The sequence below is a fragment of the Neofelis nebulosa genome, chromosome 8 (genome assembly GCF_028018385.1).
Source record: "Neofelis nebulosa isolate mNeoNeb1 chromosome 8, mNeoNeb1.pri, whole genome shotgun sequence".
Classification (NCBI taxonomy): domain Eukaryota; kingdom Metazoa; phylum Chordata; class Mammalia; order Carnivora; family Felidae; genus Neofelis; species Neofelis nebulosa.
The window spans coordinates 9,972,685-9,984,120 of record NC_080789.1 but is presented as its reverse complement, the minus strand read 5'-3'; the positions used below and the strand labels follow the sequence as shown (position 1 = coordinate 9,984,120).

Genomic DNA, 11,436 nt, shown 5'->3' with positions numbered 1-11,436 from the left:
TTTGGGGCACGCCTGGGTGGCTCCGTCGGTGAAGTTCTGACTTCGGCTCAGGTCATGATCCCGCGGTTTGTGGGTTCGAGCCCCACTTCGGGCTCTGTGCTGACAGCTCAGAGCCTGCAGCTTGCTGCAGATTCTGTCTCTTCTTCTTTCTCTGTTCCTCCACCGCTCATGTTCTCTCTCTCAAAAATAATTAAAAGATTAAAAAAAATAGATGTAAGGGGGTTTAAGTACTTGCCATGGTGATGTGAGAAACAAAGGCAAAAAGAATTAAACTCCCTACTGCCTCCAGCCCACTGACAAGTCCTTGAAACGGGCAGAGTGACCTCCCTCTAGGAGCTCAGAGCTGCCTCGATGATGACACTTTGCTAGGGACGAAAGGGAATCTTGGCTTAACATTATCCCAACCTCCAGGATCCCGTAAGTCTACCTTAACATATAAAAATTCCTTTCAAAACTTCCTTTATCTCAACTCCCCCAAGATATATGCTGGCAATCCTACTCCAAGCGTATGACCCCCTGATATACATCTGAAGGGTCTCATGACCGAGGTTTTACTAAACCGTAACAAATGGCATTTGCCTAACACAGCTAGCCCCTCAAGGTCCTGGAAAACTTGCTTCCAAAATATCTTGGAGACTTACTCTATCCATAACGCCCTCCCAACCTGAAGGTATACAGTTAGTTACTCGGGTATGACCCCAGTGCAGCTCTTTCTGCCCAAGGGTCCTGTCCCCGTGCTTTAACAAAATCACCTTTTTGCACCAAAGACGTCTTTAAGAATTCTTTCTTGGCCATCAGCTCTGAACCCCACCATCATCCCCAAACCCCATCAGTGATGATATCTAATAGGGTTTGATGAGATATAAAGTAGGCATGTTGTCTTTGTCTGATGGCATCTCACCCATTCAACTTATGTCACTGACTGTGCCCTGCTCTCTCAGGCCACAGGGACACTCAGGCCTGGCTAATCAAATAGCACTGCTTCTTGAACACAGTGTTCAAGAATACTTAAATACTGTGTTATACACAGATCGGTAGGGCCATTACCCAAGCAGAGCCATCAGACTTTTATGAAGCTTGGTTTATAGAGGCTGGGAAAGAATGTCCGTCTTCCTCTGAGGTCATAGACAGTAAGAACATAGACTTGGGGCTGTCTGTGGCCCTCTTTTTCTGTAGGACCCATTGACAGGTCCTTGAGACAGGCAGAGTGTGACGTTCCTCCAGGAACTTCCAACAGTCTTAAAGTCCATGCTTTGCTAGCAGGAAAAACAACTTTAGCTTGACGATAGCTAAGCTTCCTGGATGTGAGTCTTCCTTAGCATATGAAAAACCTTTTGGAAAAGTCCCCTTGTCTTTACCTCACTTCCAAGTATATGATCAGTCACCCCTGAGGACCCCAGTGCGGCTCTTTCTGCCCACTGGTCCTGTCCCCCTGCTTTAGTAAAACCACCTTTTTGCACCAAAGATGTCTCAAAAATTCTTTCTTGCCTGTCGGCTCTGAACCCCAACATTTCCAATCATTAAGAATTCTGACAGTGGTCACATTTCCACTTTTACACGGTCTTTGTTAGAACAAACCTTGAGGGGTGCCTGGGTGGCTTAGTCGGTCACACGGTCCTACTTCGGCTCAGGTCATGATCTCATGGTTCTCGGGTCAGAGCCCCAGATCGGGCTCTCTGCTGTCAGCGCAGAGCCTGGTTCTGATCCTCTGCCTCCCTCTCTCTGCCCCTCCCCCCACTTGCATGCACGAGCTCTCTCTCTGTGTCTCAAAAATAAATAAACATTAGAACAAAACAAAAAAGAAAAAGAAAAAGAAAGAAAGAAGGAAGGAAGGAAGGAAGGAAGGAAGGAAGGAAGGAAGGAAGGAAGGAAAGAGAGAGAGAGAGAGAGAGAGAGAGAGAGAGAGTGAAAGAAAGAAAGAAAGAGAAAGAGGCAGCTGGGTGGCTCAGTCTGTTAAGCATCTGACTTCAGCTCAGGTCATGATCTTACCGTTCGTGAGTCCAAGCCCCGCATCAGGCTCTGTGCTGATGGCTCGGAACCAGCTTCGGATTCTGTGTCTCCCTCTCTCTCTGCCTCTCTCTCTCTCTCTCAAAAATAAATAAACATCAAAAAAAAGAAAGAAAAACAGGACAAACCTTGAAATAAACGCCATCTCCCTCTCATGGCTTCCTCTAAATTTCTTGTCGGGGGACTCTTCAATGAAGGTTGAAGGTTGGATGAACATGCGATTTGCCTTCTTTTGATCCAATGCTCTTTGATCGATATTCTTCACCTCCCTGTGGGGGAAATCACAACGGCACATACGAAAAAAACCTCAAGAGTCCACATGATCTTTTCACTCCTATTTTCATACGTAAAGAGAGACAAGTATTTACAAATGTACTCATTTAAGAGCAGCTGACTAAAGTGGAGAGCTGACTCCATACCAACAACTTGGTCATGAGCCCCTGCTGTGTGCTGTAGGGGTCATATCAGCCCTTGGAGACCTAGAGAAGATGTGGTTCCTAAACTCAAGGAACACACACTCAAATTAGGAGGACAGGTGAAGAAATCAATGATCTGAAAGAAAGCTGAGTTTTGAGGGCAAGCTGAATTCAGGTTGGGGCGCTCCCACTTGCTGTGTGACTTTGGGCAGATTACTTAAGCTCTCCAGGCCAGGGGACCCATCTCGACACGGTGATAATAGGAAGTGGGGTTGTGGTGAGGATTGATTGAGTTGCTATACAGGTCAAGTGCTTAGCATAGTGTCTGGTACGTAATAAATAAAGGAAGTGCCCAGTAAATACCGGCTACTCCTCCTGGTGTTCTTACAGAAGAAGGTTTTCGGCGGAGTGTGTCAGATAAGTGTGTGGCACACTTTTGGAATGATGAATTGGATGACAAACCAGCTGACTTTTGAAATGTGAGTGGACATTTACTTGATGAAGAAGCAGGTATGGGCACTCAAGGTAGACAAAATAGCAATAGAAATGTATCCGTGCGAATTAAGATGCTGTCAGATACTTCTCTGCTGACGCAGGATAGATGCAGAAGGACTCGTATTAAAAAACCAGCATTGTGGGGCGCCTGGGTGGCTCAGTCGGTTAAGTGTCCGACTTCAGCTCAGGTCACGATCTCGCGGTCCGTGAGTTCGAGCCCCGCGTCGGGCTCTGGGCTGATGGCTCAGAGCCTGGAGCCTGCTTCCGATTCTGTGTCTCCCTCTCTCTCTGCCCCTCCCCCGTTCATGCTCTGTCTCTGTCTCAAAAATAAATAAACGTTAAAAAAAAAATTTAAAAAACCAGCATTGAACTTGGCCTAAACTGAGGTAGGGAGGCTGAAGGGCCTCCATTTTAGAAAGGCTCCGTCTCTGCTGTTGTTCTGCTAGGTCTCATTTCTGCATGAGCCAAAGAAGCTGTGTTCCCACTTTTAGGGGGAAGTAAGAAAGTTAATTCTTGTCTGAGTTTTGTCCTTGGCCCCCAGACACCCGATAATGTCTAAGAGGAGCCGGATCCCAAACACGTTCCAGGCTGACACTGGCATCAATATCTCTACTGTCGGGAATTTATGGAACCTGTTGTTCTGACACCTCTGATCGGACGCCACCCTGGACTCCTGAAGAAATACGTACCTTAGACCCCTTTCCAATATAAGCCCCTAACCCCAAGCAGTGATGAGACTCATTCTCCTTTCCTTTCCAAGTCTCCCAGACAATCCATCTGCTATTCTCTACCTGTCATTGACACTATTCAATAAAGTCTTTTCACTTTCTCTGGCTTGCATTTGATTTCTATCCTGCGCGAAGTCAAGGACCCCTTTGGCTGGTCCTGGGGGACCTTCCCTGGGTCCTCGGACTCAGCCTGCCTGTATCAAAACCAATGGTTATCCCAACAATGGGCATCTTTTCCCACGTCAAAGGAAGAAATTCTGCTACAACAGCATTCTTACATTGGGGATCTTCCGCCACAACTTTTCTTAACCCTGGGGAGCCTGCTTCTGCGTACAACGAAGAGTCAAGGGACAGCAAATTGCACGTGTCCTTGTTACGATCACGTTTTCTGACGGAAAGGCGTTGACGTAATTCCTCGGTAATATTTTCTATACTGTTATTTCTTGAGCTGTTGAAGCCTACGCGTGCCTTAGGCCCGTATTTTCCACTGGAAAAGCATCTTTAGTTTGTGGGACAGAATCATATGTTGAAACCTTTCACGGGGTTCTGCAAAGAGCATTCCGAATGGTGGGTGCTCTGCCCCCGGACAAGCGTGAGGATGGGGGCTCTGGACTCACATGTAAACGAAGTTCTCCGGCAGCCAGTGACCCGGCCCCCTCGGTCCACACACTCCACCGGCACCGGCAGACTAGGCTCTTCCTCCACCTACAGCAGGGACTCCTGGATTGCTTTTTCTAAGGGGGGCTGCTCCGGGTCTCCCCCCACTACAAACTTTCAACTCCGAGTCCTGTTCTGCGTGATGTGGGCTTGCGGGTATGATCTCTGACAGCCTTCATTTACTGAGCCCTTCCTCTGAGCCAGGCGCAGAGCTAGATATCTACAACGGAACGCTGTTCACCTACAACTGTCCTGTGAGAACAATCAGTGTCCCTGTTTTACAGATGGTATCCAAGCCTCACACAGGCTACGTGATGGACCTAATTCATGCAGAGAGAGAGACAGAGCTTTGGTCTGTCTGACTTCAAAAACAGTTCTCCTAACTGACATGCTCTGTAAGTGGTAACTGAGGTCCCAGAGGAGTCCTAGCCCACCTGCAAGTAATACTCCAAAGGGCATGGGTCACCTTTTGGTTTTTTGTTACGGCTACCATAAAAAAAAAAAAAAACCTCAAAAAATATATATAAAAGTAAAGAAAATTGCTTAATTAACACCATTTATCGGGGCGCCTGGGTGGCGCAGTCGGTTAAGCGTCCGACTTCAGCCAGGTCACGATCTCGCGGTCCGTGAGTTCGAGCCCCGCGTCAGGCTCTGGGCCGATGGCTCGGAGCCTGGAGCCTGTTTCCGATTCTGTGTCTCCCTCTCTCTCTGCCCCTCCCCCGTTCATGCTCTGTCTCTCTCTGTCCCAAAAATAAATTAAAAAATGTAAAAAAAAAAAAAAAAAAATTAACACCATTTATCCATTAGACTAACTTCAGTAGTTACCAACAGGTTAATCTTGATTCATTTATTACTCCCTTTGCATTCCCCATTCCCACCCCAAATGGGTTATTTTATTTATTTTTATTATTTTTTAAAATGTTTATGTATTTTGAGAGAGAGAGAGAGAGGGAGCGCATGCATGGGCATGTGAGCTGGGGAGGGGCAGAGAGACAGAGAAAGAGAGAGAGAGAGAGAGAGAGAGAGAGAGAATCCCAAGCAGGTTCCGTGCTGTCAGCACAGAGCCCATCACGGGGCTCGATCTCACAACCACGAGATCATGACCTGAGCCGACATCAAGAGTCAGATTCTTAACTGACTGAGCCACCCAGACGGCCCCCAAATGGGTTATCTTGAAGCAAATCCCAGACACCGTGTAGTTGCATCCATCAACGCTTCATTATGGAACTCTTTCAGATGGGAGTCTTTTAAAAACTAAGGTAACTGCAAAGCCACTGTAGTATTTCAAGGGAAAGGAACACACCAGGAAAAGAAATTCCTTAATACGTTCCTTTAGAACATAGATACCAAAGAGTTCATAGACTCTAAATGTGCAGCTCAAGGAGTTTTTGTGTACTGAGCCCACCCACAACCAGCACCCAGGTCAAGAAACAGACCACTGCCTGCTCCCCAGAGGCCCCCACAACCATATCCTACTCAGTCAGACCCTACTTCCCCAAGGGTAGCCCTGCCCTGATGTCTGACAGCACAGATGTGTTTTGAGGCCACCATTTTCCTCTGTAGACAAAATTTTTAGAATCACTTCATTAAATGCCTTCTCCAACAAAAAGTGGGTATATTTAGCAATGAGATTGCTCACACACAATTACAAAGTTTCTCCTGTCTTAAAATATCTACACTATAATTCACCTGATAAGGATGCCTTTATTAGACAAGGATGTCCTTATATATCGCTGAAATAAATACACTGTAGATGTAATGTTCAATAAATGTAGTATGAGCCCTAAATTATTTTCGCTTTGCTAATGCCACAGCTAGGTGTGACTCTTTCTGGTCAATGGAATGAAAAATGGAAGGTTTGCATGGGACTCACAGGAGGAATGCATTTCTTCGGACTTAGCTTCCTTTTTACTGGCTGGAACGTGGACCTGTTGGTTGGAGCTTGAGCAGCTATCTTAGACTATGAAGCTGAATCATGGGCGAAGGATTATGGAGAAATAAGGCAAAAGGGACTTGGGTCCCTGACACTGCGACCTGCCATATCTACTGGACTCCTTTTAAACAGTAGAAATAAATTTGTATCCTGTTTTAGCCACTATTTTGAGTTCTTTCGTCAGTCGAAGCTAAGCCTTATTCTAAGCGGTCCAATTACCTACTGTGGGCTTGGCCCTGTAAACAGGCTTTATGTGCCTTATTTTACTTGATCGGTGCCACTCTCCAAAGTAGGAAATACTATCTTCATTTAACCAACAAAGAAACTGAATACATGTGACCGGCCCGACATCGCAGAGCCAGCAAATAAAAACCCTTCCATCCCGACCCTAGCTGCTGTCATTCCAAGGATCCCACCTTCAAGGATTGTTGCAAGTATTGGGAGAGACAGACATGTATGTTCTAAACAGGACATAACACCTGGTGCGTAGAAGTGGCTGAAAATCTGTTGGGAAGATGAGTAAAGAAGAAACAAAGTATAGAAGAGACAAAGCATATGGAACTAAAGCAACGAAGGCAGAAGCAAGGAGAGTCCTGGAGAGCGTTTCCGGGTCCCCTCGCTTCCCCATCCTGACCCTCTCCTCCCTCACCTGCAACTCCCATCTCTCCCCCTTCACACAGGCTTGTATCTTCCACTTTACATTTAAACAGCCCTGTTACTCACCATCCAACCTTGCCCTTTTTGGTACAGAATTTTGTTCCTTCTGCTTCTTAGTGGTCTCCTTCACCCCTGGGGGTCCACACCTTGCCCCTAAGGTCCCAGACTGTGGTGTCCGACTTCAGCCCTGCTAAGACCACCCTCTACCTAATCACCAAACTTGTCTCAGCCCCAGGCTTCTCCATCTGGCACGCCCACTGCTGATCACTGCTTCCCTTAACCCTTTCTTGCCTTGGCCTCATGGTTGGTGCATCTTGATGTACAGGCTCTCCTTTCCTTCTGGCCACTCCTCCTCTGCCCCATATTTTGTCCTCCCCATATATGTGGTGGCCCTCTAAGGTTCTGTCCTTGACCTCGACTTCTGTAAAATGGGGATAAATAACTGTGTCTATCACACACACTATTTTACAGCCTGATATTTTTTAACTACCTTTTCTTTTTTTTTTTGAGAGAGAGAGAGAGAGAGAGAGAGACAGAGAATCTTAAGCAGACTCCATGCTTAGTGCTGAGCCTGACACGGGGCTTGATCCCATGACCCTGGGATCATGATCTGAGCTGAAATCAAGAGTCAGACGTTCATCTGACTGAGCCACCCAGGCACCCCACATCCTGATTTTTTTTTTTTTTTTGGTCTCAATAATATGTTGTGACCATCCTTCCTTATGAAATAAGAGCATTAAATTCACAGTGCCATTTTTCCTGGCTGCAGATATGCACATATGACAGCTTGTTAACCAATCATCTTTTGATGAACATTTAGGCTGAACTGCATTTTTGTGGTTCTGGTGTTTACCGGGTTTTTTGTGAGTGTGCGTGGATCATGTTTTGAAACTAATGCCACTATATCACTTGGTATCTGAAGTAGTTACCTATGTGTTCATAGTTGTCTTTCCTTCCTATTATGGCAGATACAGATAGCTGCCTAGCCAACAGCCATTCTCTCTTTCTCTCCCTTGCTCCCTGAATCCAGTGTTATTTTGGGTAATGAAGTGCCCAGCGGGTCCTGCTCTGGTCCAGTCATGGACATCTAATTTCTCTTTGCCAGATGTTTCCTAAGCTTCCTTTGTGGCCAGGATGTCCCTGTGAAAGAGTTATGGGAGCAGGTGAAGAAGACACAAGAGGGAGAGACACAAGGAACGAAAGAAGGTGATCTCTTCTTTACAGAGAAGTGCCAGCTATTAAATGGGGAGGGGATGGTGCAGGCGGAAGATGGCCCTTTTGCAAACCCAAATATAAGAACTGATTCGGGCAAAGACCATCCAGGGATGCTAAAACCACTGGGCAAAGATGTGGGGAGAACCTATTCATCCAGTCTCAAGGAATCACGTTGCTTATTACAGACTAACGACACAAAAATGGAGTCTACGGTGGAGAGGCCTGGCAGAGACCACGGGTCTGGCTGACCTGACACCGAGTGTCTCCCGGTGTTGTGCAGTGTGTATTCACAACATTGTCTATGAGGTGTTCTTGGCAAAAAGATCTTATCTGAATCCTATCAAGCACCTAGGATAGCCCCGAAGTCCCATCTACAAGAAATATAGGATAGGGAAGCCTGGGTGGGTTAAGCATCTGACTTCAGCCTAGGTCACCATCTCGCCATTTCTGAGTTCGAGCCCCATGTCGGGCTCTGGGCTGACAGCTCAGAGCCTGGAGCCTGCTTCTGATTCTGTGTCTCCCTCTCTCTCTGCCCTTCCCCCACTCAGGCTCGCTCTCTCTCTCTCTCTCTCTCTCTCTCTCTCTCAAAAATAAAATAAACATGAAAAAAATTTTTTAAAGAAATATAGGATATATTGGAATAAATGATACCCTGAAGGAATAATCAGAGAAATCCAGAATGTGGCCTGAGTCTTTCAAAAAAATCTATGTCATAAGAAACTAACAATGTAATAATTGATTCAGGGAATCATAACAAAGATGGAGGAAGAGCACCGGTATAGATTAAAAGACACCAAAGTGATATCACAAAAATTATAATTCCCAATCTTTGACTGGGAAGCAGTCAAAGTAGGACCAAAAAGGATATTCTGGGCACCACTGGGGAAATGAATTTGACCTAATTACGAGAGAGAGAAAGAAAATGTGGCAAAATGTGAAAAACTGGTGAACACAGTGAGGGCATACAATGTTCACTGCACTGTTCTTTTAACATTTCTGGAAGGTCTGAACATTTTCTAAATAAATTAAAAATATTGCAAATGGCTGGAGGCACAGGAAAATATCCATAATGCACTGCTAAGCAGGAAAAAAAGTCTAAAAACTAGGTTGACAGATTGTTTAGATTGTAAACTAGATTGTTTAGAGATACACCTCTACGGACCCAGGAGAAAAGACTAGGTCTTTTTCTAGAAAAATGTTGGCCAGGTGCTTTTCCAGGTCTGTTTGTTTCTTCTCACTGAACATAAGTGATGTTGTAGTTTAAGAAAAAAATAACTTTCAAGGCAAGATCCGGTCTCTGTTTCTCTGGGGTTTACATTCTAACCACAAGAAAGCTGAATGTGCTTAAGAGAGTCCCAGGGCTAGGGGCACCTGGTGGCTCAGTCGGTTAAGCATCCGACTCTAGATTCCGGCTCAGGTCATAATCTCACAGTTTGTGGGATCAAGCCTTGCATTGGGCTCTGCACTGACAGCTCGCAGCCTGCTCCTGCTTGGGATTCTCTCTCTCTCCCTTTCTGCCCCACCTCCCCACTCCCTCTCTCTCTCTCTCAAAATAAATAAACTTAAAAAAAAGATAGTCCCAGGGCTAGGCCTCCGATTAAAACCGGCCACGTGTGACAACAGACAGGTGCTCAAACAATGCCCCTGCCCTAAAGCCCTTAAATACCTGAGGAAGTTTTCTTGTAGTGCCTTTAGGTATTCATGAAAATAACTCCATTCATTCCAGTGGAGCCAGTTCAGCTCGCGAAGGTTTTCCTTCCGCTTCTTCATGTTGATCAGGGTCAGTTCGATGACCTCGGCGTACGTCAGGATGGACTCAGTGGCTTCAGCCGTCAAGGAAACTGCCACACTGCCAGTTGGTATTATGGACTCTGAGCCTGATCAGCAGGATGGCCTCGTGCATGGCCGGGCCGGGAGGGCGGGGTGGTGAGAAGGCAGAGTGGGGAAAATGACCTGCTTCTGGACCAGACCACTGGAATCTGAGCAGGAAATGACTCCTGCTCTTTGACCATGGCCTACTTTGGAAGGCAAGAGGCTATCCTCCCCAATAAAGCCCTTCTCTCCTCCCGCTGATGGAAAGGCTAGGAAATGCTTTCTTCACTTGATCTTAGCCAAAAGGCCGAGAAGCGATAGGAAATGCTTTCTTGGGACTGCCATCTAAAATGCCCACTCTGTATGGTGACAGATGGTAACTACACTTATTGTGGGAGGTGCTTCAAAATGTATAGAATTGTCAAGTCACTGTGTTGCACACACGAAACTATTACAGTATTGTAAGCCAACTACGCTTCAGCGAAAAATAAACACATAAATACAATTCTTACTCTATTGTCACAGTGGCCAAGAGGAAGGGATTCCAACTTTCCTTTCCTTTCGGTCCCAAGGGCTCATCCTCTATATCATGTGTGTACGTTGAAAAATCCTCTGTGCCTCCCCCACTTCTGTGCCTCCCCCTCCCTCTCTACCCCTTCTGGATCCACCAGCATCTCACAAGTTTGGGATCTCAAGTCAAGATAAGTCATTGTCGGGGCGCCTGGGTGGCGCAGTCGGTTAAGCGTCCGACTTCAGCCAGGTCACGATCTCGCGGTCTGTGAGTTCGAGCCCCGCGTCAGGCTCTGGGCTGATGGCTCGGAGCCTGGAGCCTGTTTCCGATTCTGTGTCTCCCTCTCTCTCTGCCCCTCCCCCGTTCATGCTCTGTCTCTCTCTGTCCCAAAAATAAATAAAAAACGTTGGAAAAAAATTAAAAAAAAAAAGAAAAAAAAAGATAAGTCATTGTCTACGTCTCCATTTTCTCCTCTGTAAAATAGGGATAATCATTCCTACCTTAGATGATGTTAATAATAATTACGATAGTTATTACCTATTTAGAGCCAGCCATCTACCACAGAATCCTGGTCACAACTCTATTGGTTTGGTATGATTATCCCTATTTGAGGAAGGAGCTGATCAAGACACTGAGCTCAGAGGTTAAACTGTGCACACGAGACCTTAAGGCCGGCGGCTTGCTGAGTTGGGACTCAAATCTGGGGCTATGTGTCCCCAGCCCAGGCTCCTTCTGCTGCATTCCACTGTCTACTGAGCAAAGAGGTGATACATGGGAAAGTGTTCTATGAATAATAAAGTGCTATGAAATGTGAGCTATTATTCTCTGCCTATAGGCATATAAATACATTTGGGGATATGAGCTCTACCGGGCAAGTGCTGCCCAGTCCATTCTGGAAGCTCTTCCTGCTGGGAAACGGTGTATTGACAGGTAACATTCAAGCACTTGTTACCTGCCAGGCACTACGGTAAGCCTTTAGGGCTGTTGTGCCTGTATTCTGCATAA

At 46.1% G+C, this 11,436-nt stretch overlaps 1 protein-coding gene across 4 annotated transcripts in view; it reads right to left on the bottom strand.

Annotated features, from left to right (window-relative positions):
- The window catches only part of FAM227A (family with sequence similarity 227 member A), a 69,544-nt gene that overhangs the window by 9,899 nt on the left and 48,209 nt on the right, over positions 1-11,436 (bottom strand). For all 4 annotated transcript variants that reach the window (XR_009265308.1, XR_009265309.1, XM_058741274.1 and 1 more), the window contains 2 exons: positions 9,775-9,928; positions 2,136-2,276 (listed from right to left, as the gene is read on the bottom strand). Coding sequence is in view for 2 of the 4 variants with exons in the window: in XM_058741274.1 (XP_058597257.1) it covers positions 2,136-2,276; positions 9,775-9,928 (295 nt within the window). In the remaining 2 variants the exon portion in view is untranslated. The remainder of the gene's footprint in view (positions 1-2,135; positions 2,277-9,774; positions 9,929-11,436) is intronic.